Source organism: Spermophilus citellus (assembly GCF_964194105.1).
Source record: "Spermophilus citellus genome assembly, chromosome: 2".
Classification (NCBI taxonomy): domain Eukaryota; kingdom Metazoa; phylum Chordata; class Mammalia; order Rodentia; family Sciuridae; genus Spermophilus; species Spermophilus citellus.
Window position 1 is genome coordinate 8,117,110 of NC_138183.1, and position 20,899 is coordinate 8,138,008.

Genomic DNA, 20,899 nt, shown 5'->3' on the forward strand with positions numbered 1-20,899 from the left:
TGCCCTGGCCTTACTGTTCGCCTTTGGCAAGTCACTCTTCTTCTCGGGGCCACCTCTGTAGGAGGGAACTGGTAATCCCTGCCAGTGTGATTTCAGTTCCACCTGATGACTCTCTGCTGCTCTTCAGAGGCCAGTCGTGCATCCCCTCTCTCTGGAATACTGTTTCCTGGTATCTGCTGCCACAATTCTTGTTTTTTCAACTTTTAGCTCTGGTACTACCCTCTGTGACTGTCCTCAAAACAGAATGTTCTGCTCCTTCCTCAAGTTTCTCTACGTTCTTGAGGGCAGGGACCGTGAGGAATAGTAGAATGACAGTTCTGTTTATTGAGAGATGACCAGCCATATGCCAGGCACCATGCCCAGATAACACGTGTTAAATGAGATAACACGAGGCACTGTGTTATCTCATTTAATTTTCCAACCATGCCTCCTTAATCCTAGTTGACAGAGGAGGAAAGTGAGGCTCAAATAGGTAGTGCCACTTGTCCAGGGTCACAGAGGGTAGGGCAGCTTGGGCTTTCTCACCTTTTCATTTCCAGCATCTTGCAGAGGGGATGGCACATGGATGTTTATCCTCTACCTGCTGAATGACTGGTGACTGGATGCATGAATGGGTCCACAGTGTGGACTGGTGCCAGTAGTGTTCACTGTTATCATTTGTTGCCTTATGCCAAAATGACTGTAGGAGCTGTCCAACGACAGGGTGGAAATGCACAGAGAAGGGGTGAGTGCTCAGTCACTGGGGATAAGCAAGTAGCAACTTGATGGCCCTTGACAAGGACACAGGGCAGACCTGAGCATCAGCAGCCAAGGCAGGCCTCTGTCACCCCAGTCTACTCCTCCATGTCCTTGGGCAGTCCTGAAACTGAAACGCATTCCTTAGTTACTAGTGACCCACCCATGCCCAGCCCCACAGTCGAAGATCCAAAGTCCATGCCAGCTCCTGGCTTTTCATTCCCACAGTCTTTTGCAAACTGTAAAGTGCTATTACTTTTTCCATTTCTAATCTGTCCTGTCCCACAAACTGCCTCTTAAATGAAATGTCCATATGCTGGATTGGAAGAATCCTCTCCTGGCACTGGCTTCCTGGTGCCTTTGGGTCCCAGCCCTCCGCGTCCCCCGCCCCATTTCCGTCCTTAGCTATTGTGCAAGACAGGCAGGCACACCTTCTGGGGTAGGTCGGGTCAAGGCCAGGGAACTTTGAAAGCGAGTGGCTGCTGGAGGGACAGGGGGCCGCAGCAGCAGTGCAGCGGCGCAAAAGCCGAATTCCGGCACGTAGGCCCAGGCGTGCCCATCCAGCAGCGCGAGGAGGGGAGGGGAGAGATCCCGGCTGCAGCCCCCGGCACCCCGTTCTTTCAGATTCCCCCACCAGCCCATTTCTTCGCTTCTGTCCCGTGCGGGGCGCGCTCTGCTGGTCTCTCCGGGGTGTCCTTTTCAGGGATCGTCTTTGTCTGGGTCTCCCGCGGTCCCGGCGTCCCCAGCCTGGTGCCCCGCCTGCCGCGGCGGGGGCGGGGGCGGGGCCAGGCGCGGGGGGGCAGGGGGCGGGGCTGGAGGCCGAGGCGGCCGCGGCGGGTGGGCCGACGCGGCTGGAGCTGGAGCCGAGGCCGTGGCCGGGGCGGCGGCTCAGCGGAGCGCGGGAGCGGGGCGGGGCGGACCGGGCTCCATGGCGCCAGCGGCGTCAGTCTGAGCAGCGCGGGCAGCGACTGGCGGCGGCCGGATCGGGCCGCGGTTCCTCCTCGCCATGGGGGACGTGCTGTCCACGCACCTGGACGACGCCCGGCGCCAGCACATCGCAGGTGAGGAAAGCGCAGCGTGCGCGGGGGGTTCCGCCGGGAGCCCCCGGGCCACGCCCCCACCGGGCCCCGCCGTCCTGGCCCGGGAGGGTCCTGCGAGAGTCAGGCCTGAGGCCAGGCAGGAGCTGGTGCGGACCGTGTCCTTCGTCTTGTTCCCTCCGAGACTGGGCACCCCTTCTCGTCCCCTTCTAAGCTCTTCTCCATCTTAAGGAGACTAGGACCCCGCCTTCACTACCGTAACTCCCGTGGGGCCCGCTTTGAGGATCCCCCACCCATTACCCCAGATCGAGCATCGAAGGGGTCGCATCCTGTCCCCGCACCCTGCCCAGCAGCGTTCCAAGCCCACCCTGTACCCTGTCTGGAATTTGCCCCACACAGCCAGATCGTCCTGACCCTTTTCCGTAGCTGCCCTGGCCCCAGCTCGCCCTGGCCCCAGCCCCAGTACACGTGGCTAAAGCTTCCAGGGGAAGGGCCCTCTAGGGCCCAGGACAGATCCGGACAGTGGGACTAGTGGGGATTCGCTGGAGGGGGTGGGGTCTCTGTCCTTTGACTCAGACTCTGTAGGGTGCTCTGCTGGCAGCAGCAGCCCGGATGGGCTGGTCAAGGCCAGAGCCAGTCCTTTCAGGTCCAGTCTGCAACCCCTTCCTTCAGCCAGTCCTGCTTTCAGCCTGTCACTGCTCTGTGGCCCCTTCTCAGAAAGGAGCTGCCCAGAAAGCTCATGGGGAAGCCCCAGGGTTCTGGGCTCCTCCTGGAGAATGGGAGATGGGGTGAGACTGTCAGGCTGACTGAGAACCCCTGCTCTGGCTGCCCTTCTGATGCAGAGAGGCCGCCCCTGGTGGAGTCCAGCGCTTGTTTCCCAGGCATTCCATCTTGGACGAGTTTCTTAATGTCCTGGCACCTTGGCTTTTACCTCTTTGAAATGGGATCAGTAACACCCTTATGATGGGCTGCTGAGAGACCTAAATAAGCCAGTTCATGTAGCTTGCTTGGCACATGGCCTGGCATAGAGGAGGCACTGATACTGGGGTGACAGGTGAGTTGGGTGGCAGGTCATACAGAGAGGAGAGTTTCTCTTGCCTCCGTTGCTGGCCTGTCTGGTGGACCCCGCGTTCCCTGTCTGTGTATATTTATCTGGATGCCCTGTAGAGTTTCTCAGCTATGTTCTCTGTCCTCTCTAGATAGCAAGGACGCCTTAAGAGTAAGGACCAGGTGTTCCTTAACCTCAAGTCCCTAGGTCCCCACCCTGGTTGGGCACAAGGGAGGTGCTGGAGGAGCCCTGCCAGGGACTGTAGCCTTTGGCTGGTGGCCTGAACTCTCTTTTGTGCCAGGCCCGGGCTGGGCACAGGGGCAGGGATGATATAAAATGAATCAGACCCTTTAGCCTCCGACCAGTGGGGGGGGTTAAGTCCTGGAAGCCTCTTGCAGGAGGAGGCCTGGACTCTGGAAGGAGGAAGGGCCTGGGCGGAGCTTTCCTGTTGGTGGCAACCTCCTGGGGCTCAGTAACAGTCCCTCCATTCAGGACCTCCTGTTGGGGCCCCTCACCAGGCTTGGGTGGGGTGTGCTGCTCTTTGGCGGGCTTTTTTCCTCTCTCCAAGCCCAGCTCAGCTCTCCCATCTTCCCAGCTCCTGGGCTGAGAGCTGCCAGGCCACCCCCTGTCCCCCTGGCCACTTACAGGGTGGAGACAGCCACAGAAGGTGAAGTGTCTGCTGCTGGAGAAGGCTGGGTTTGTTACCAGGCTGGAGAGGATAAGGTTTGCAGCCTCTCTTCCCAACACTTGAGTGCTATTAATAACACTCTTCACATGCCTCGGATTCCGGACAGGCTCACCTGAGGGGGCTCCTGAAGTTCAGGGGTGGGGAGGGGACTGCTGGGAGGGGAGCCAGAGGAAACAGCTGCCCTGGAAATCTACTGGAGAGGAATGAGGCCAACCTTTGCCACCTCCAGCCATCTGTGCACCCGCCTCGACCAGCTAACAGAGCAGTGGGTACTTCCAGAGCAGACAATTAGAACTCCGGATCCCTCCCTACCTGGGACGGCCCCTGTAGAAATGTCACCTCTGGGAACATGCCTTCCCACAGTGCCCTGAGCTCCCAGGCCTGTTGGGTAGCTGTGGCTTGGCCTGCCGCCTTACGCCTGCCCCGAGCAGGTGCAGGTGAATGCCAGCCTGCAAGTCCTGGCAGAGGTCAGGCCTGCCCCTGCCCACCCTGCTGTTTTTGCACCTTTCATCCTGAGATTTCAAAGCCTCTGGCAGGCAGGGGCTTGTTCCTGCACCAGCAGCCCTGGAGCTGTCCCAGGATGGTTACCTCCTACCTAGTAAGGGAGAGGGAAGAGTCCTGGCCTGGGAGCCCTCAGGCCTGAGTAAGAGTCCTGGCCTGGGAGCCCTCAGGCATCTGGGCCTTGGTTTCCAGAGCTGTGTGCCACCGAAGACCAAAGTTCCATTCAGCTCTAGGGCCTAACCATTTCAAATTTTCTCAAGAAATCTCCAGACTCAGCCAGCTCAAGGCCCCAATATAGACTTCACCAAGCCTTAGTTGGCCTGACCTTGGGCCAGCATCTCAGTCTCAGTTTTCTTATCTATAAAATGGGAACAATAATAGTAGCTACCTGCTAGGCACACCTGGGAGGACTTAATGTGATAAAGCAGGTAAGAAGCTCAGCCTAGTGCTGGGGGCTTAGGAATCTCTCAGCAAACAGTTGCTACTGTCTTTGAACTTGCATTTTACTTTGTGTAAGTGGGTTCTCAGGGAGCAGGGCAAGGGGCTAGTGTCGTAGCTGTGGTTTCTCAGAGGTTTGTTCATTCAATTCCTAGAGTCAGGTGGGCAGATCCCTGGATTTGAGAATCCGCCTGGGTTTTTGGAAGCCTTGACTGCTATGTTCCTTCAGCCTTGGCAAAAAGTGTGAGTGATGTGGGCTCTTTGGAGCTGGTCCAGATGCTAAGGCATATGATGAGTGGCACGAGCTAGAACTTATACAGGTGGCTGGATTAGGACAGCCTACTCTTTCCCTTTGGGCCCTTTTATGGGGGGTCCCGAGCTGTCTGAGGGATTCTATGCAAATGACTTGAGCTACATAAAGTAAGATGCCACAGGTGACTGGGTGAGGGTTGGGGACTGTGTCCCTAGTAGGACACCTGGCATTATCTGGGTTGGGGGAATCCCTTTCTGTGTCTGGGACAACCCGGAGGACTCAGCCCACCCCACATACTCTGTAAGGTTTGCAAGGTTTATCCCTGAGAGGGTGGGCATTCCTAGCACCTGTGCTTCTGTGGTCCGCCTCTCTGCAGGTCTCACCTTTCCCCTGGCTAGGTCTTTTCTTTTTTAATAGCAGCTTTATTGAGACATAATTCACATAGTGTGCAATCCACCCACTGAAACTGTACAATTCAGTGGTTTTTAGTATATTGATGATTGTGCAACCGTCGCCACACTCAATTTTAGAACATTTTCAACACCCATAAAACAAGCTCTGCACCCAGGGGCAGTCTCCGTCCTTTCCCCACAGTCCTCCAGACTCCAGGCAACCTTTGTCTTATTGCAAAAGTAATGCATGCAGCAACGGAGGCTGGGAAGGTGGAATAGGAGCGCTTCACCGGGCGTGGTGGTTGGGGATCCAGCTCCACGGTAATCCCAGTGGTCAGGAGGCTGAGGCAGGAGGATTGAGTTCAAAAGCCAACCTCAGCAATTTAGCAAGGCCCTTAGTAACTGAGCAAGACCCTGACTCTAAATTAAATATTAAAAAAGGCTGGGGATGTGGCTCAGTGGTTAGGTGCCTCTGGGTTCAATTCCCAGTACCAAAAAACAAAAACAAAAACCCCTAAATGGGAGCTCCTCCATCTTCCTTCTCATGCATCCTTCCCTGGGAAGAAATGATTTGTTTGGCTTGTCACCGATTCCAAACATACCTTTCCCGGTGTGCACTCATTCACAGAGCCTTGTTTACAAAGGAGATTCTATTCTGTGTTTCTGTGGTTTGACTTTTTTCCACTGGGTAAATTGTGGACATCTTCCCACGTGGGATACACAAGCCTGCCCCTTTCTTCAGTGGTGGGTCCGTGTGCCGGGGTGGTTTATGTAGCCAGCCCCTGGTAATTGGCGTTGGGTCGTCCTTTGCTAATATGCGCAGGGTGTGGCTTGAGCCTCTTTGTAAATATCCTGCACAAGAAGCTGGTATCATGCCTCAAAATGGAACTCCCGGGAAACATTTTGATATATTGACACAGAGCCTTTGAAAAGGTGGGGAAGACCCTCTTGCCAGACAAACCTCAGTATTGTCACTTGATGGAACCCATGGCCAGGCAAGTGCTCTGCCACTGAACTAGATCTCCAGCCCCTTTTGACCACTGGATAAGAGGAAAAAGGTATCCTGTTTATTTATTGAGTAAAACAAATAATGACTTTTTCCAAATTGATTTTAAAAAATCTCCTTCTCCACATGTGGGAGTGGCTACAGTTGCCAGAAGAAAAGGGATGCTGTTCTGCTTTCAGGGCCACCCCTGCCCTGGTGTGGGGCTTCCTGGGCTTTGCAGAGAGGCCTGGAGGGGAAGCAGTGCCCAGGCTGCCCCCTGCCAAGGTCTGGGTCAGCCCCTGGAGTGAAGTGTCTGGGGACCTGGCTCCCTGGGGCCCAGTCTTACATAAGCCCTTTTGTTGGCTTTGACCCTCATCCAGTCTCCTGAAGTCCTCTACTCTGTTCCTCTCCTACTGCCCTGGCCTGAGCTCTGACCTCCTGGGGGCCTCCCGCCTCAGCCCCAGGCCTTCCCACACAGGATGCCAAAAGAGACCTTTCTCAACTCAAACGTGGCTGGCTGCCCTCCCTGCTGCGGGAGAGAGGAGAGGAGCCGCTCACCCCGCCCTGCCGCCTCTCCCCTCTTGTAGTATTTCCCTCCTGAGTTTATTTTATATGTTGCTGAGACTGTGACTCAAGGCTGGATCTTGCTTCTTTTCTAAACGATTTGTAATAAACATCTCTCCCAGGTCCTTCGAGCCTCCCTGGAAACACTCTGGATGCTGGATCTTATTTCATCTCAGGATAGACAGGCATTTTCTTAGCTTTTCCCCAAATGCTGGTTATTGGTTCTCTTCCATGTTGGTTTCTGGGGCAGGCGGAGTCTCGGTGTTTGTCTGCTTTGTGGTGCTGGCCATCCTCCCTGCTGCAGAAGGACATGGTGAAGACCCACTCTGCCTCCCCTGTGTCCACCCCTCTGGACATTTTGAGGGAGCCCTGGACACCTCTGAGCGTCCTTTTAGAGCTAGTGGCTTAAAGCAGCTGCCATGAGCTGGGGACGTGGACCCATGTCCAGTAGCTGCTTCCCTGGCCTGTGGCACGCGGGGACTGATGCATTTCCTGTCTGAGGGTGGTGGTTGATGGAGTGGGGAGGGGCAGTCGTCAGGCTCTGAGTGATAACCTAGACTAGCTGTCTTTGTGTGTGTGTGTGTGGTGCTGGGGGTGGAACTCAGGACCTAGCACATGATAGACAAGTGCTCTACTGCTAAACTACATCCCCAGCCTCCTGATCCACTTTTTTAGTGTATAGGGGGTAGGCAGATCGGGACTTCCAGGCATCCCACAAAGCAGGCAGGTGGCAACCTTAGGGGCAACCTTTTACCAGCTCAAAAATAAATCTCACATTTAGCAGTTAGGATTGGGATGTCACCATGAATCGATATTTTCCTTACTCATAAGATAATACTAACTTTCCTTTAACTGAGCACTTACTCTGTGCCTGGATTGTCTCATTGAATTCTCATGTCCGTGGCAGGCCAGGACTAGGGAGGGTGTTTCAGGCCTAAGGCACTGAAGCCATGCACCACTGTGGCCTATAGCTCCTGGTACCCAAATGGATCAGGTGGGGGTCAATGTGGAAAAGGCCCCTAAGAGAGCAGATGTGGCCTAGGGAGGGAGGAGGAGGAAGGGCTGAGTAGGAACCGAGTGGGAGCAGAGCGTTGTTGTGTGTCAGAGGCTCCCGTAGGTGCGTGAACACATCCCACCCGGTATTACTCAGCGTGAGGTGCACAGTCTATTTGCCGGGTCCTGTTTTCCTTCAGTTCGCCCCCCTTCTCCCCGCAGTCAGAGCCCGTGACTCATTCAGCTTGGTCTCTTCGCAGCAGGATGAAGCATCATCCCTGTGGCCGCAGAAATTCCTGAGCTGGTTTTCCTTCCCCTGCCCCACCCCGTCCACTTCCCTGCCTGAGGAAGAGGGGTTTTCTGCAGCTGGGCTTGGGCAGGGAGGAGGGCAGAGGCCTGGGTTTAAAACCCTCTAGGGTGAGGCAGAGCCTGCTCCTCTCCTGGTAGAGTCTTGGGGCCTGAGTCACGGGGAAGCTGCACAGAAGATCGCACAGATTTTAAAACTGGAAGAACAGGAAGTGCCCGCCTGTGAGGGAACCTACTCCACCCCCTGGGTCTAGTCCCCTTTTGGAGATGTGCTGCCCAGGCTCATAGAGCTGAAGGGACTGCCTGGCCACACAGTGGATGGGAGCTCTGGGGCAAGGCTCCGCAGCCAGGTGGCTCGGACTCTAGCCTGGCTCTCCCACCAGATGGACTGACGTTTGGGGGCAGATCAGATCCTCTGTGAGCTTCAGGTTCCCCTGTAAAAGACGATGACAGTTCCATCTTCTGAGGGTGTAAGGATCAAGTGTGACAGCCCCTGGACAGGCAGCACAGGGCCGGTAGTGGGTGGTAAAAATACCATGAGTGACAGTTTTTGTGATTGTTACTGAGCAAACTTGATACCCAGGCAAATACGCCAGGTCTGTCCTGAGCCCTCAGGCATGCCCAGCACCTGTCTTGCACCTTGGAATGTGGGTAGGCCCCAACTGGAGGACCACCTGCTTATGGTCCTGAGCACCTGTTTTCAGCATGTACCTGCAGGGCCGAGAGATGGCTGAGGTCACACAGCGAGACAGCTGTTCAAGAGCCTCATCCACTGGCACTGGGCAGGTCACGAAGGAAAAGGGTGAAAAGACAAGTAGGAGTGCACAGCCCTACACCCCTAACTTGGCCACGTGTCCAGAATTAGACCCATATACCTTGAGCCTGGTCCCATTGACCCTTTGCTGTGTGACACTGGACCAGTGCTTATGCCTCTCTGTGACTTTTATCCTCATCTGTGACCTCAAGACCAACCTCTGCTCTTGAGAATTCTCTGCCTCTGAAACCCTTTCCGAGGGGTCTCAAGGTGCTGTCTGAGACCAGGAGCAGGTAGGTGGGTTCTTGTGTGGAAATAGGGGCGCAGGCCTGTGAGGCCTTCGGGGGTGACGGGCTCTGGCCCCGATCGATGCGCGTGGTTGGTCTTTCATCCACTCAGGAGTAGCCGGGAGCCCTGGGAGGGAGCCCTGGGAGCCCAGGGAAGGACAGAGCACTTGTGCAGCATTGGCAAGGCCCACGTTGGATCCTCAGCACTGAAAACCAAATGTTACGGAGCCCTTCCTGTGCCAGGCCTGTGCTGGGGACACTGGCACACAGATTCCTCCCTGGGTGGTGCTTCCTGGCTGACTGGACTGTTCTCAAAGGACGAGGTTTAAGAGGGGACTGGCCCTGTGGGTGCGGGTGGGCCCGCCTGCCAGGATAGAGGGATGGGGATGTGGAGGGAGCCCTGGCGCTGGCCTTAGACAGGAGAGGGCTGTGTCTGGGTCCTGCCCCCCCCCCACCCCAGTGCTTCAGGCGGAAGTGGTACAAGGGGGGGGGTGTGATCAGCTCCTCCTCCCCTGGGATGACCCCAGTGGTGAGAGGAGGCCTGGGCCATGCAGGTGGGGGTGGGGCAGAGTCAGGCGGCCTGTATGTATGGGGCATGGAGTGACCAGGCCTCTGACCGTGACTTGAGCGTGGGGGTTGTCTGATGTCCGTTAATTTTGGCCCACAGGGTTGACGGATCCTCTGCAGGGCTGGCAGGTCCTGCAGGATTCGGGGTTATTTTTCAGTGCAGGGGATTGAATCCAGGGGTACTTTACCACTGAACCACACCCCTAGCCCTTTTTGCTTTTTGAGAAAGGGTCTTACTAAGTTTCCCGGACTGGCCATGAAAGTCTTGTGATCCTCCTGCCTCTGCCTCTGGAGTCACTGGGATGACAGGTCCCAAAGCCTTGGTTTCTGCCCCTGCAGTGAGGGGAGAAGGCATCCTGTCTTCCTGGACAGCCAGAGATTGAGAACCTTCTTCCCTTCCAAGGGCGGAGGAGAAAGAGGGCTGGCATCTGAGAACCTGGTTTTGAACTCCTGCCTCCATTACCCTGTGATCTGGAGATGCCCTCTTTTCTCCAGGCCTCAGGCTCCTCATCTGTAAAAGGCATAAGAGTAGCTTCGTCCTGCTAGGTCATTGTGAAGGGTCAGTGAAACGATGTGGCTGAGCTCTTTGATTTTTCAGGAAACACCGGCTCCTGGTGTTATTAATGTGGTGTAGAGGTCCGCAGTAGGACACTGATTGAGGGAGCCCCGCCTCTGGGGGACATCAGAAGTGTAGGGTGTGGCTGAGACAGAATGATCACAAGTTGGAGGACAGGTTCAGCAATTTAGCGATACCCTGTCTCAAAATAAAAAGGAAGCTGGGTGTGGTGGTGCACACCTGTCATTCCAGTGACTCTGGAGGCTGGGGCAGGAGGATTACAAATTCAAAGCCAGCCTCAGCAACTTAGCGAGGCACTTAGCAACTCAGTGAGACCCTGTCTCTAAATAAAATCCAAAATAGGGCTGGGGATGTGGCTCAGTGGTCAATTGCTCCTGGTTTCAACCCCCAGAATCAATAAACAAATAAATAAATAAATAAATAGGGCTGGAGATGTAGCTCAGTGGTAGTTGCACTGGGTTCAGTCCCTTATTACTCCCCTTCAACCATGTAGGGCCTGGAGCAGAGCGCTGGGTGCAGGGTCCACCTGCAAGAGGGGGACCCATCGATACCCCGGCATCCAGGAGGCAGAGGAAGAAGGAATTGTGATTTGTAAAATGCAAATCCCAATTTTCTTCCTCACCTACCAGGAGCCCTTTGAGTGGTGCTGACTGGGAAGCAGGTGCCCCAAGTTGATGCCCGGTAACCTTGTGGCAAGTCCTCTGCCCATCTGCCCCTCCTCCTCACTTTGCCTTCCCACAGGCCTAGGGCTGAGTCGAAGGCACAGAGCAGGTAGGACAGATGTCTGTTGCGTGAGGTGGCCTTGCTGTCGAAGGAGGAACTCGTTCTGAAGGCAGGATTGTGCCCTGGGGATGAAGCAGTGACCTGAGCCCTGCTTGCATGGAACTAGTGCTGGCCGAGAAAGTTCCATCCAGCCGGGTGAGCTGTGCTTTGTGTTACAGAGACACTGACGAGCCTGGGTTGGGTTTCTGCACTCAGCCCTGCTCAAGAGAGTGCCTGGCCCTAGCTGGGTGGCCACAGGGTTCCTGCAGGGGACATGTGTGGCCTTGGGCCAGTTGCTCTTCTCCTCAGAGCCCCTGTTGTCAGAAGTAAGATGGGACTGGTGTCCCTGCCTGAGTCGTTGGAAGGTTCTGGAAGATGCCATACATAGTTCCTGGCCTCTATAAATGGCAGTTGTGCTTTAGCTGTGTTCTTGGGGAGCCATGTGGCATTGGCCCTGGACTGCAGGGGTTTCAAGGGTGATGCAGACATGGTGGAGGGGAGCCCGCTGACAGTTACGTTTCAGTTTTGCCCCCCACCCTTTTTTTTGGTGAGGATAGTGTTCTTTGGAAGGTGAAGGGGTGAAAAGAGAACAGAGCTTAGGCTTGGGGAGGGTGGGCCCTGCTGGGCCGTGGGAGCGTGACTTGCATGACAGGGGCTCGCAGAAGACTGCCGCAGGCCCTGGCCTTGAGCTTGGGGCAGCTGATTGGCAGTGGCTGAGTTTCTTTCTCTGGCTCAGACCCCTCCTCAGCCAGGAAGGCCCCTTTGAAGTCCTCTAAGCAGCCCCGCCTGTATGTCATTATTGGTCAGCAGAGGCCAGAGAAAGGAAAGGGCAGGCCCAGGACCTTAGATACTGCAGGGGACCAGGACTCCCCACCCCAGCACGAGGCCCCGATGGACCAGCCCAGACAACAAAGGCAGGGTCAGGAGGCCTGGCTGGGCTGGGAGGGGCTGCCAAGGTTATAATTTTGAAAACCGAGTAAACAAACAAGCCCTCGGTGAGAGAAGCAGCCCTGTGTGTGAGGACACAGCCCAGGACACCAGCCCTGTGTGTGAGGACACAGCCCAGGACACCAGCCCTGTGTGTGAGGACACAGCCCAGGCCTGTCCACAGCAGACAGCGAGGTGCTGTGTCTGGTTAAAAATAGCCAGAGCCTCTCCTCTCCACCCCCACTCCCATATTTAAGGCTGCCAGGAAAAGGGGAGGGGGAGATGGCAGGCCTTCCCTTCTGGGAATGGGCCCCACCCCGCAGGCTGACCACTGGGACAGCCCTCTGGGCTCAGCTTGGGACAGTTGCAGCTCATTGGGTAACTTTGGTCAAGGTGCGGCTCCCCTCTAGGTCTCAGTTTCCCCATTTCAAAGTGGGGGTGAATAAGCAAGGCCTTTCTCTTGCCCCGACCTGAGGCCAGCTGGGATCTCAGAAGATCTTCATTTCTTTTTGGCCAGAGGCAGGCGCCCCTCCTTGGAGCAAAGGGGTTGCTTTCTCAGTGACCCTATAGTCTGCCCGGGCCTGGAAGGCTAAACCCCCAATTCAGGCTGGACCGAGCTGTGCTGTCTCGGCTTTCCTGTTTTCCTGTTGAGATTGTGGTGCAATCTGAGAGAAGCTGCTCTGGGTTCTGCCTGCAGCCTGGGGGCTGGGCAGCTCTCCTGGCCTGGATCCCTCAAGCCTGAGTAGGGCCCAGCCGACTTCCTGTGCAATTAGGGACCAAGCCCCCACCCTCCCTCCCACTTCCTGCAGTCTCCTGGATGGGTCTAGAGTCCAGCTCTGTGGATGGGAGACCACCTGGTCTCAGGCCTGTGCAGTCTTGGGGGGACCCCTGTCCCCACTCTGGGCCTCAGTTTCCCTAGTGGTTCAATGGAGGAGTTGGTGAGACCTGCTGGTAGTGAAGGGACCTCACTAGTCAGAGTGAACCATCTGAGCACCTGAGGGCTGGGTCCCAGGACAGTGGGAGCTCGCTGGGCGACTGGCCAAGTGCCTCTAGGCGGTTACTGTAGCTCCTCGTGCCTTAGTTTCATGAGCTATAAAATGGGAATGATAATGACACTTCCCTGGTTGTAAAGGTTACTACATGATGCGCTTGGAGCATAGTAAACGCGCCACAGTAGAGGACTGTTCCAAACGTTTATTAGTGTGAGTTGTTTTAATTCCTAGCAGTGAATGAATGAATAAACGCTACAGCAGGTCCCTGTGTCCCCCCAGCTCCCCGGTAGGTGCAGTTTGTGTGGGGGTCATGGTGACCGAGCACTGGGGCAGGCATAGGAGCTCAGACTTCCCCTCTGCCCATCGGGAGGAGCGGTGTGGGTCTCGCTGGGTCTGAGACCGCAGGGCCCAGCCGCGCAGCCACACAGGGCTTCCTTCCTCACACAACGTGACTCGCTGGCTTTGAGCCCTTTGTTCTCCTCCTTGAGCCCAGAGGGGGAGGCCAGGGCGAAGGCCAGCTGACTCTCCCTGGGGCATTGGACCCCTCTGTTCGTGGTTGAGGCCCTCTTGTAACAGGCAGGGGAAAGGACCCTGGGCCCTGGTCCTGGCACTCCTGTTGACTCATAGGTGTCAGGCACAGGGGCAAACCAAGTTTGGTTGGGCCCTGCCCGAGTAGCATCCCTGGCCCAGCATGGGGAGAGTCCAGTAGTCACCAGCCAGTCACGAACGACTTAATTATGGGAGGGCAGATTGCGATGAAGACATGACACCTTTCTAGAGAGTTCACAGTCCCAGGGGACCTTCCCAGCAATGCCCGTTATTTGTTCCCTGTTGCAGAAGAGGCTCTTCTGGCCTGGATTCTGCTGGGATTGTTAGGGTGTGGGCTCTTTGTCACCCTCTCCGAGGTGCTGTGACAGGGGCTGTGCTGCTGCTCCCACACAGGGCTCCAGGGTAGGCCAGCCGTTGTCTGGGTTTACTCTACTGCAGTGCACAGCCAGGTCTGTTGTGCGTCCCTAGACAGAACTCTGGAATACAGAGCTGCTGTGGCTGATGCCTTGGGTCCTCTTCCTTCTACTTAATTTGAGACAGGGTCTTGCTAAGCTGCTGAGGCTGACCTCAAACTTGCAGTCCTCTTGTCTCAGCCTCCAAGTTGCAGGGATCATAGGCGTGAGCCACTGTGCGGGCTACAGTGGGTCCTTCTAAAGGCTAGGCAGGAACTGGTGGTCTGAGGAGATGGTCCCTCCCCTCCTCAACCCCACTTCTGTTAGCAGAAATGGGCCCTGATACCTGGGCGAAACCCTCCTGGCCACTGTACTTAGGGAATTTACCCTATTGATATGCAATCAAATAATTACATTCCTGGCTTTGGTGAATTCAGAGGGAAGTGGGAAACAGCGTATCTTCGTGCTGAGGCTGGAACCCAGCCAGGGCCTTCCGTGTGCTGGGCAAGTGCTCAGCCACTGAGCTATGTCCCCAGCCCGGTGTGTAGCCATTGAAAGGGAAGATGCAGTTTCCTCTGTCTGAAAATGTATGTGTCTGTAAAGACACAGGGAAAAAAAAAAAAAGGAGTTTAACCAAAATGATTATTTGGGCATAGCAGGATAATGGATTATTTAAGAAATTTTCTTCGTTATCACTCTCCTTTTTATTTTTATTTTTGAATATATTAAATTAAAAAAATTAAAAACAACACTGACGCCTTATTGACTATATTTTGGGAAACAATTCAAGTTTTCTGGTTCCAGGATCTGAGTCAGGCCAGCCTGACGAGACCCTCAGGGTTGTAAGCTCAGGGCAGGGAAAGAGGAGAGGGCAGGGAAGATTCTAGAAGGGGAATGTTAGAGATGAGTCTCAAAGGACAAGAGATTTTGGCCACCAGAGGTGGGTAACTGGCCAGTGATGGGAGGAGCTGCCCATCCGTGAGATGGGGGTGCAGCGTGCAGTGCCGGGCAAGGCGTCCCAGTGGGGAGCCCTTCTCACGCACTTGCTGCCTGGATTCTGGCAGGGACCTTTCCTGGCTGCCATGGGGGAGAATAATAAGACACGTTTAGTGGGCACTTCCCAGTGCCTGGCTCAGAGCCAACACCCGCAGGGGTCCTGTCACTAGCACTCAGGGCTTCCCTCTTGGAGAGCCTCTGGAAGGGTGGGTTCAAGTGACAACATGGTATTAGATCATGACAGTGAGCTCTTGACAGTGAGCTCTGACCTTCCTCATATACCTGCCATGGCTCCCACCTGCCAGCACCCACCAAAGGTCAGGCCCTCGCAGCCCTGGCAGCTTGACCTTTCAACTTTGAGCTTCCCCCTTTCTTCTTGTTTTTGTTATTACAGAAACAATCTCTACTGGCCAATTTTTTTTTTAGAAAATCCAGGTAAATAGTTGGAAGAAAATGAAAATGTCCAATAAACTTATCACCCAGAAATCATGATTTTCAGGCATTTTCTTGACGCATAATCTGTTCTGCCTTAAGAGTGAGCTGTGAGGATACAAGTCCCCCTGTAGCTTGTTGAGTGGCTACAGAATATTCCATTATGCCCCAGTATGCTATTGTATTTATTTATTTTGTAGCACTGGTTTCAAACCCAAGGATGCTCTACCACTGAGCCACATCCCCAGCCCTTTTAGTTTTTCTTTTTTCTTTTCTTTTCTTTTTTTTTTTTTTTTTTGAGACAGAGTCTTGCTAAGTTGCTGAGGCTAGCCTGGAACTGGGATCACAGGGGTTGCCCCAGTGCCTGGCTCTATGTCTAACTTGCTCAGCCAAACCCCATACTGTCAGGCAGGAGGATTGTTTCAGGTTTGGTTTTTTTTTTTTTTTTTGGCACTAGGGATTGAACTCAGGCATACTCAGCCACTGGGCCACATCCCCAGCCCGATTTTATATTTTATTTAGAGACAGGGTCTTACTGAGTTGCTTAGTACTTTGCCATTGCTGAGGCTGGCTTTGAACTTGCAATCCTCCTGCCTCAGCCTCCCGAGCTGCTGGGATTACAGGCGTGCACTGCTGCTCTCGGTTGTTTCAGAGTTTTGTTGTAAATAATGCTGGGTTGCAGCTTCAGTCCATGGGAATTAATGCCTCGATTAATCAGTCGTTCAAGTGCCTGCTCAGTGTCAGTCATGTGCCAGAACTAGGAGGCTGGATGAGGAGGTGGCCATTGACGCTCACTCTCCCGAGGACTTCTCTCTGGGGAAGACATAGCTGGCATGGAACACCCCTAGAGTTGGGGACTGAGGGGGTCTTGAGGAGCCCTGGAGCTATGCTAACCTGGATCTGAAGGCCCTTTAGGCTGAGACCGTAGAGGACGAGGAGGATGCGGTTCAGGCAGAGGACCTCTGCGAGGGTCCCAAGCAGAGATCTTGGGTACTGGGGAAACAAAAATTGCCCGAAATCGGCATGTGATTCTCGCCATGGCGGCAGTATCTCCCACATGCATGATGCTTGGTAGTTTTTTTCAAAGGGATATTTGTCCCTTTGAAGGGTGGGGGTCCTGGCTTCCCTTCCCCTAGGGCTATAGAAGCAGAGTGATGTGCTGGCCCAGGTGAGCCTCCACAGACCCAGGCTTTTTGACTTGCCCAGCCCGGAGGGGACAGGAGGCTGCTGTGTGGGAGTGGCCCTGCTCCAGTTTCCCAGTCTCTCTGCAGGTGCAGGGTCACCTGACACAATCTAGCAGGAAGAGGAAGCTGAGAATCTGAGCTTAGGTGATGGCCTGAGCAGACACGGCAGGTGGTGACCTTTTCTGAAGCTGATGTGAGACCTTGGGTGGCCTGGCCAGCTCAGACCTCATCCTGGGCAGGAAGAGCCCTGCCTGTTGGGCAGTACAGGGACTGGGAAGCCCTGAGTTAACCCTGCCCCCGGGGTTGGGCAGGTCTGTCCCCACTGGAGTTGACCTTCTGGGAAATGGCAGGCGCCTCCTGTTTTACAACACCTAGTGTGACCACACAGTCAGAGGACAAATAGTTACGTGCCAGGTGCTGGGAATATGTCATGAAGGAGACATCAGCAAGGATCCCTGTCCTCATGGGCAAAGTGGACACAAATGAATTATTGTTATGATTTTTGGTACCATGGATGGAATCCAGGGGCACTTAACCACTGAGCCACCTCCCCAGCCCTTCTTATTTTTTGAGACAGGGTCTCGCTAAGTTGCTTGGAGCCTTGCTGAGTTGCTGAGGTAGTCCTTGAATGTGCAATTGTTCAGCCTCCCAAGTCACTGGGATTACAGGTGTGCGCCACAGAGCCCTGCACAAATGAATCATTAAAACCAAGTTGTAGTTTTTTAAATTATTATTTAGAGACAGGGTCTCATTGAATTGCTTAAAGCCAAGTTGTGCTAATGACTAACGGACTTCTGACCTACATAGAGGGCTGGTGACAGTCAAGTATGGTGCCTTGCCACATCCTAGGCCGACATGTAGAACTCAGGATCAGTTTGATCAAGGCTCAACAATGGAGCTCCCTGGTCTTGCCACCATGGTAGGAAGGGACATTGTCTTATGTCATGGTTAGAGGGTGTCAGGGCCCAGAAGGTCTAGTTCTATGGTGTCCATCCCCTTCACTGGATAGAAAAGAGGGTAGCCAAGAAGGGCAGAGGGCCGGCCCCAGGTCATCCAGAGCCCTGCATCACCACCCATTTCACTGCCCAGTGACAGGGAGACTCTGAGCCCATCCCCCTCCCACAGGAAGCAGACGCAGAAACTTGGAGCCTGTTGGCTGAGCAGGGTCTCCTGTGAAGACCAGCGGGGGGTCATGCAGGTGCCTGGAACAGCTGGCCGGAGGCTAGCAGGACCCCTGGGGATCTGTCCTCCCTTCTCTCCCGGCTCCTCTCGAGCTCTGGGAGACCCAGAGCTGGAGTGACCTAAGGATGGTACAGGGCCTGTGTCACCGCTGGCCCAGCCCAGAGTGGCAGGCCAAGGAGTCTTGCCATTGAATAAACTTTCCATCTTCTGTGTGAGTACACATCTCCGTGCCAAGGGTCCCTCTCATCGAAGCCTGCGGTTGGGTTTCCTGCTGCCCCGGCTGCGGGCCCACAAGGGAATTTTCATATTGGCTCATCTCCCTCCTCCCTTTCCCTGTCTCTCCCTCCCTGACTTGGTGGGGTGGTGGTAGGGGGTGGGGTGGGCAGGGAGGACTCTTGGGCCCTGAAGGAGCTTGGGAAGAAACCTGCCTTGGACTCAGTGAAAGGACCTTGGCATTAGAGGGCCCTTGGCTGGTGAAATGGGGCTGTGTGTCACTCTTTAGCTTTCCCTTTGGGTTGGGCCACAGTAACTGGCACATATTAGTTCCTGGTCTTTATTGGAATAGCCATGGCATTTATCAGGCATCTGTCGGGCAGGGTGCCAGGCCCTCCTCCTGCATCATCTGGTTTGGTTTTTGCAAGACCCCACTGTGGGTGCTATTTTCACACCCATTTTGTGGCTAAAGAAACTGAGATTGGGGAAGATTGTAAGCCGTGGTCGGGCTGGCTCTGTCTGGTCCTGAAATGCTGAAATGCGTGTTTTCACTGCTGACCTCCCTCCGGGGCAGGATCCTCTCCAGCCTCTGCTTGCACACCTCCTGTGATAGGTTCCCTTGCCTCTGGCGTCACTGTCCTGGGCAGCTGAGACAGTGAGAGAGCCCTCCCTGGATGATATTTTGTCTTCTGTGGGTCACTTGCAAACGGACTGCAGTGTGGCCAGGGCAGGGCTGCAGCTGGGCTTCCCCGGCGTGTCTTCCCGGGAATGAGCCAGCTCTGGTTGGAGCTGGGCAGCAAGTCCTCTCTCCTTTCCAGTCGCATCCCTTACCTGGTCCAGCCCTCTTGGCTTCGCGGCCTTCTGTGCGAGCCTGAAACTTAACATTGAAGCCTTAGACGTATTTCCTTCCTTCCTTCCTTCCTTCCTTCCTTCCTTCCTTCCTTCCTTCCTTCCTTTCTTTTTTCTTAATTATTATTATTATTTTTAGATGGGGTCTCACTAAGTTACTGAGGCCAACCTTGAACTCCTGAGCTTGAGAGAGTCTCCTGCCACAGCCCCCCAGGGAGCTGGAAGGCAGCTTTGGGAAGCAGGAGCCTGGGGAGACAAAGGCTTGTCCAGGGCCACACGTGAATTGGTGACAGCTGAACTAGGACTCAGAGGCCTTGATTTCCCTGCTGGTGCCATCTCTGGGGTGGCAAACCAGCTTCTCTGGAGATGCTGAGGGGAGGAGGACGGGCAGGCCCCTCCACCTGGGCCTGGGTTCAGGCTGTGGTCGGCCAAGGCTCGCTGCCTGTGGGTTCTGGGTTTGCTCTCGGGAGCCTTCACTGAGGTTTCCCCCTCCACTTCCCCTTTCTGATCAACCTCTGAAAGGAAAGGCCCAGATAGACGGACCCGGCCGTGTCACCCCGTCCCTAGGCTGCTCTGCAGAGGGGCTGGTCCCCGCTGAGCAGTTGCCCTTTGCTGGTCCCCATTTCACAGCAGGAAGCACAGCACAGAAGATGGCCACCAGCACTGTGACGGTGCCACTCCTAGCACTCATCTCCTGGCCACCACCACGCAGACCGGATGGGGGACACTCTTCAGCCGCAGCCCTTGTCCCTGTTCACACAAGCCCTCGTTCGCTGCTGGGCCTCCTGGACGATTCGGGTCCTTGAATCCCCGTAACAACCCGGCAGGGTGGGGACGCCTTTTTTTCCCCTAGGAGAAGGAAGCCACATGCTCCAAGTCTCCTGCCAGCGTTTGCGCGGAGGTCTATTTCAGAACCTTGACCTCACTGTCCCGTGGACTGCCCTGGGCCTGGGAGGTTCCGTCCGTGTTTTCAGAGCAGCAGCTGCCCTCTCACATGCGGCTTCTGGTCCGCACGGCACCTCTCCGCACAGCCTCCTCCTCCCCTGGTGGCATCTCTGTGGTTCTCAGGTGGCCCCACTGTCTGGAAGGTCCCCCCCCAAGAGGGGGTCTGCCCTCCTCTCCTGAGTGCCCAGTTCCCATGGTTGCTGAGCGAATGAACCAGGACAACACAGAACCTCTCCTGGCACCAGGAGAAAGAGGCCTTGGCCCTGCCGCCATTTTGGTCTGTCCTAAGCTGGCCCATGGAGGATGTAGATGGTGGGCTGGTTCTGTCCTGTGCCCCTGCCTCTTGGTGGCAGTGGCCTGTCTGATGCAGTGGGACTGGTGGTGGTGTGGCTCTCAGGCCGCTCCGGGAAGCATCCTGGGTGAAGGGTGTTCTGAGCTCCGCCTGGGCATCTCTAGGCCTGACTCCAGGGCAGGCGCAGAGTGCAAGTCGGTAGTGGGAGCTCCAGCAGTGGGCACCTCCAGTGTCCATGTGCTGTGGCAGAGTGCCCTTGGCCCCTGCTCCAGCCTTGGTGCTCTGGTCTGAGCTGGGGCCAGTGTGACAAGTGGCCAGGTCCCTGGTTAGGAGGGCTCAGGCACTTGTGGGGATGAGGGAGATGACAAAGTAGCAGAGGTGGAGGACGCAGCTGAGGAGAAGATCTGGGGCCTGGGGCACCTCAGTGACAGACTGCTAGCCTCGCGTGCGCAAGACCCGGGCTTCAATCCCAGCACCATGCGTAGGCGCACAGATTAGCGGGACTGGAGGACCAGTGCGGACAGAATGGGGGTGGTGTGTGCGCTACTGTAGTGGGTCAGCTGCCTGCTCTGTGCCCCACGAGGACGTCCAGTCCTGATGTCCACGATGGTGTCATTATCCCCAGTGCGCAGAGAATCAAGGCTCAGAGAAGCGAGGCCACAAAGCCACATGTGTCCCCATGTCCGTCTGGCTGCCAGGCTGGGCATGTGTGGGGCTGAGCAGTGAGCAGGAGGGATGTCACACATGGTTGGGTCTCCTGGGACACCTTGCAGCCCTGGCATCCACAGGCTGCCTCTGGTGGGCCTTGGCCATGGTGGGCCTGGAGTGGATGGCAGCTCTGGGAGCCTGCTCCCGGGACTTGCAGCTCAGAGCTCTCTGAGTGTGGGCCCAGAGCCAGCCCCGGGGCAGGCCTAGGGTGGGCCTGTCCTGCTCTGCGTGAGATGCTGGGGGTTTGGCACCCCTTCCTGCCCTCCCCAAAGTGAAGGGATGCTGTGTCCTGGGTTCCGGGACACGCGGCCAGCTGGAGGCTGAGGGCTCAGGGCTGCTTGGGCAGGCGGA

General features: G+C 55.6%; 1 protein-coding gene across 1 annotated transcript in view; it reads left to right on the forward strand.

Annotated features, from left to right (window-relative positions):
* The first annotated feature begins 1,605 nt into the window (after window positions 1-1,605).
* Window positions 1,606-20,899, forward strand: part of NIBAN2 (niban apoptosis regulator 2) — a 48,413-nt gene continuing 29,119 nt past the window's right edge. The window contains exon 1 of the mRNA XM_081280825.1: window positions 1,606-1,796. Coding sequence (XP_081136951.1) covers window positions 1,742-1,796 — 55 coding nt within the window. The 5' untranslated portion in view covers window positions 1,606-1,741. The remainder of the gene's footprint in view (window positions 1,797-20,899) is intronic.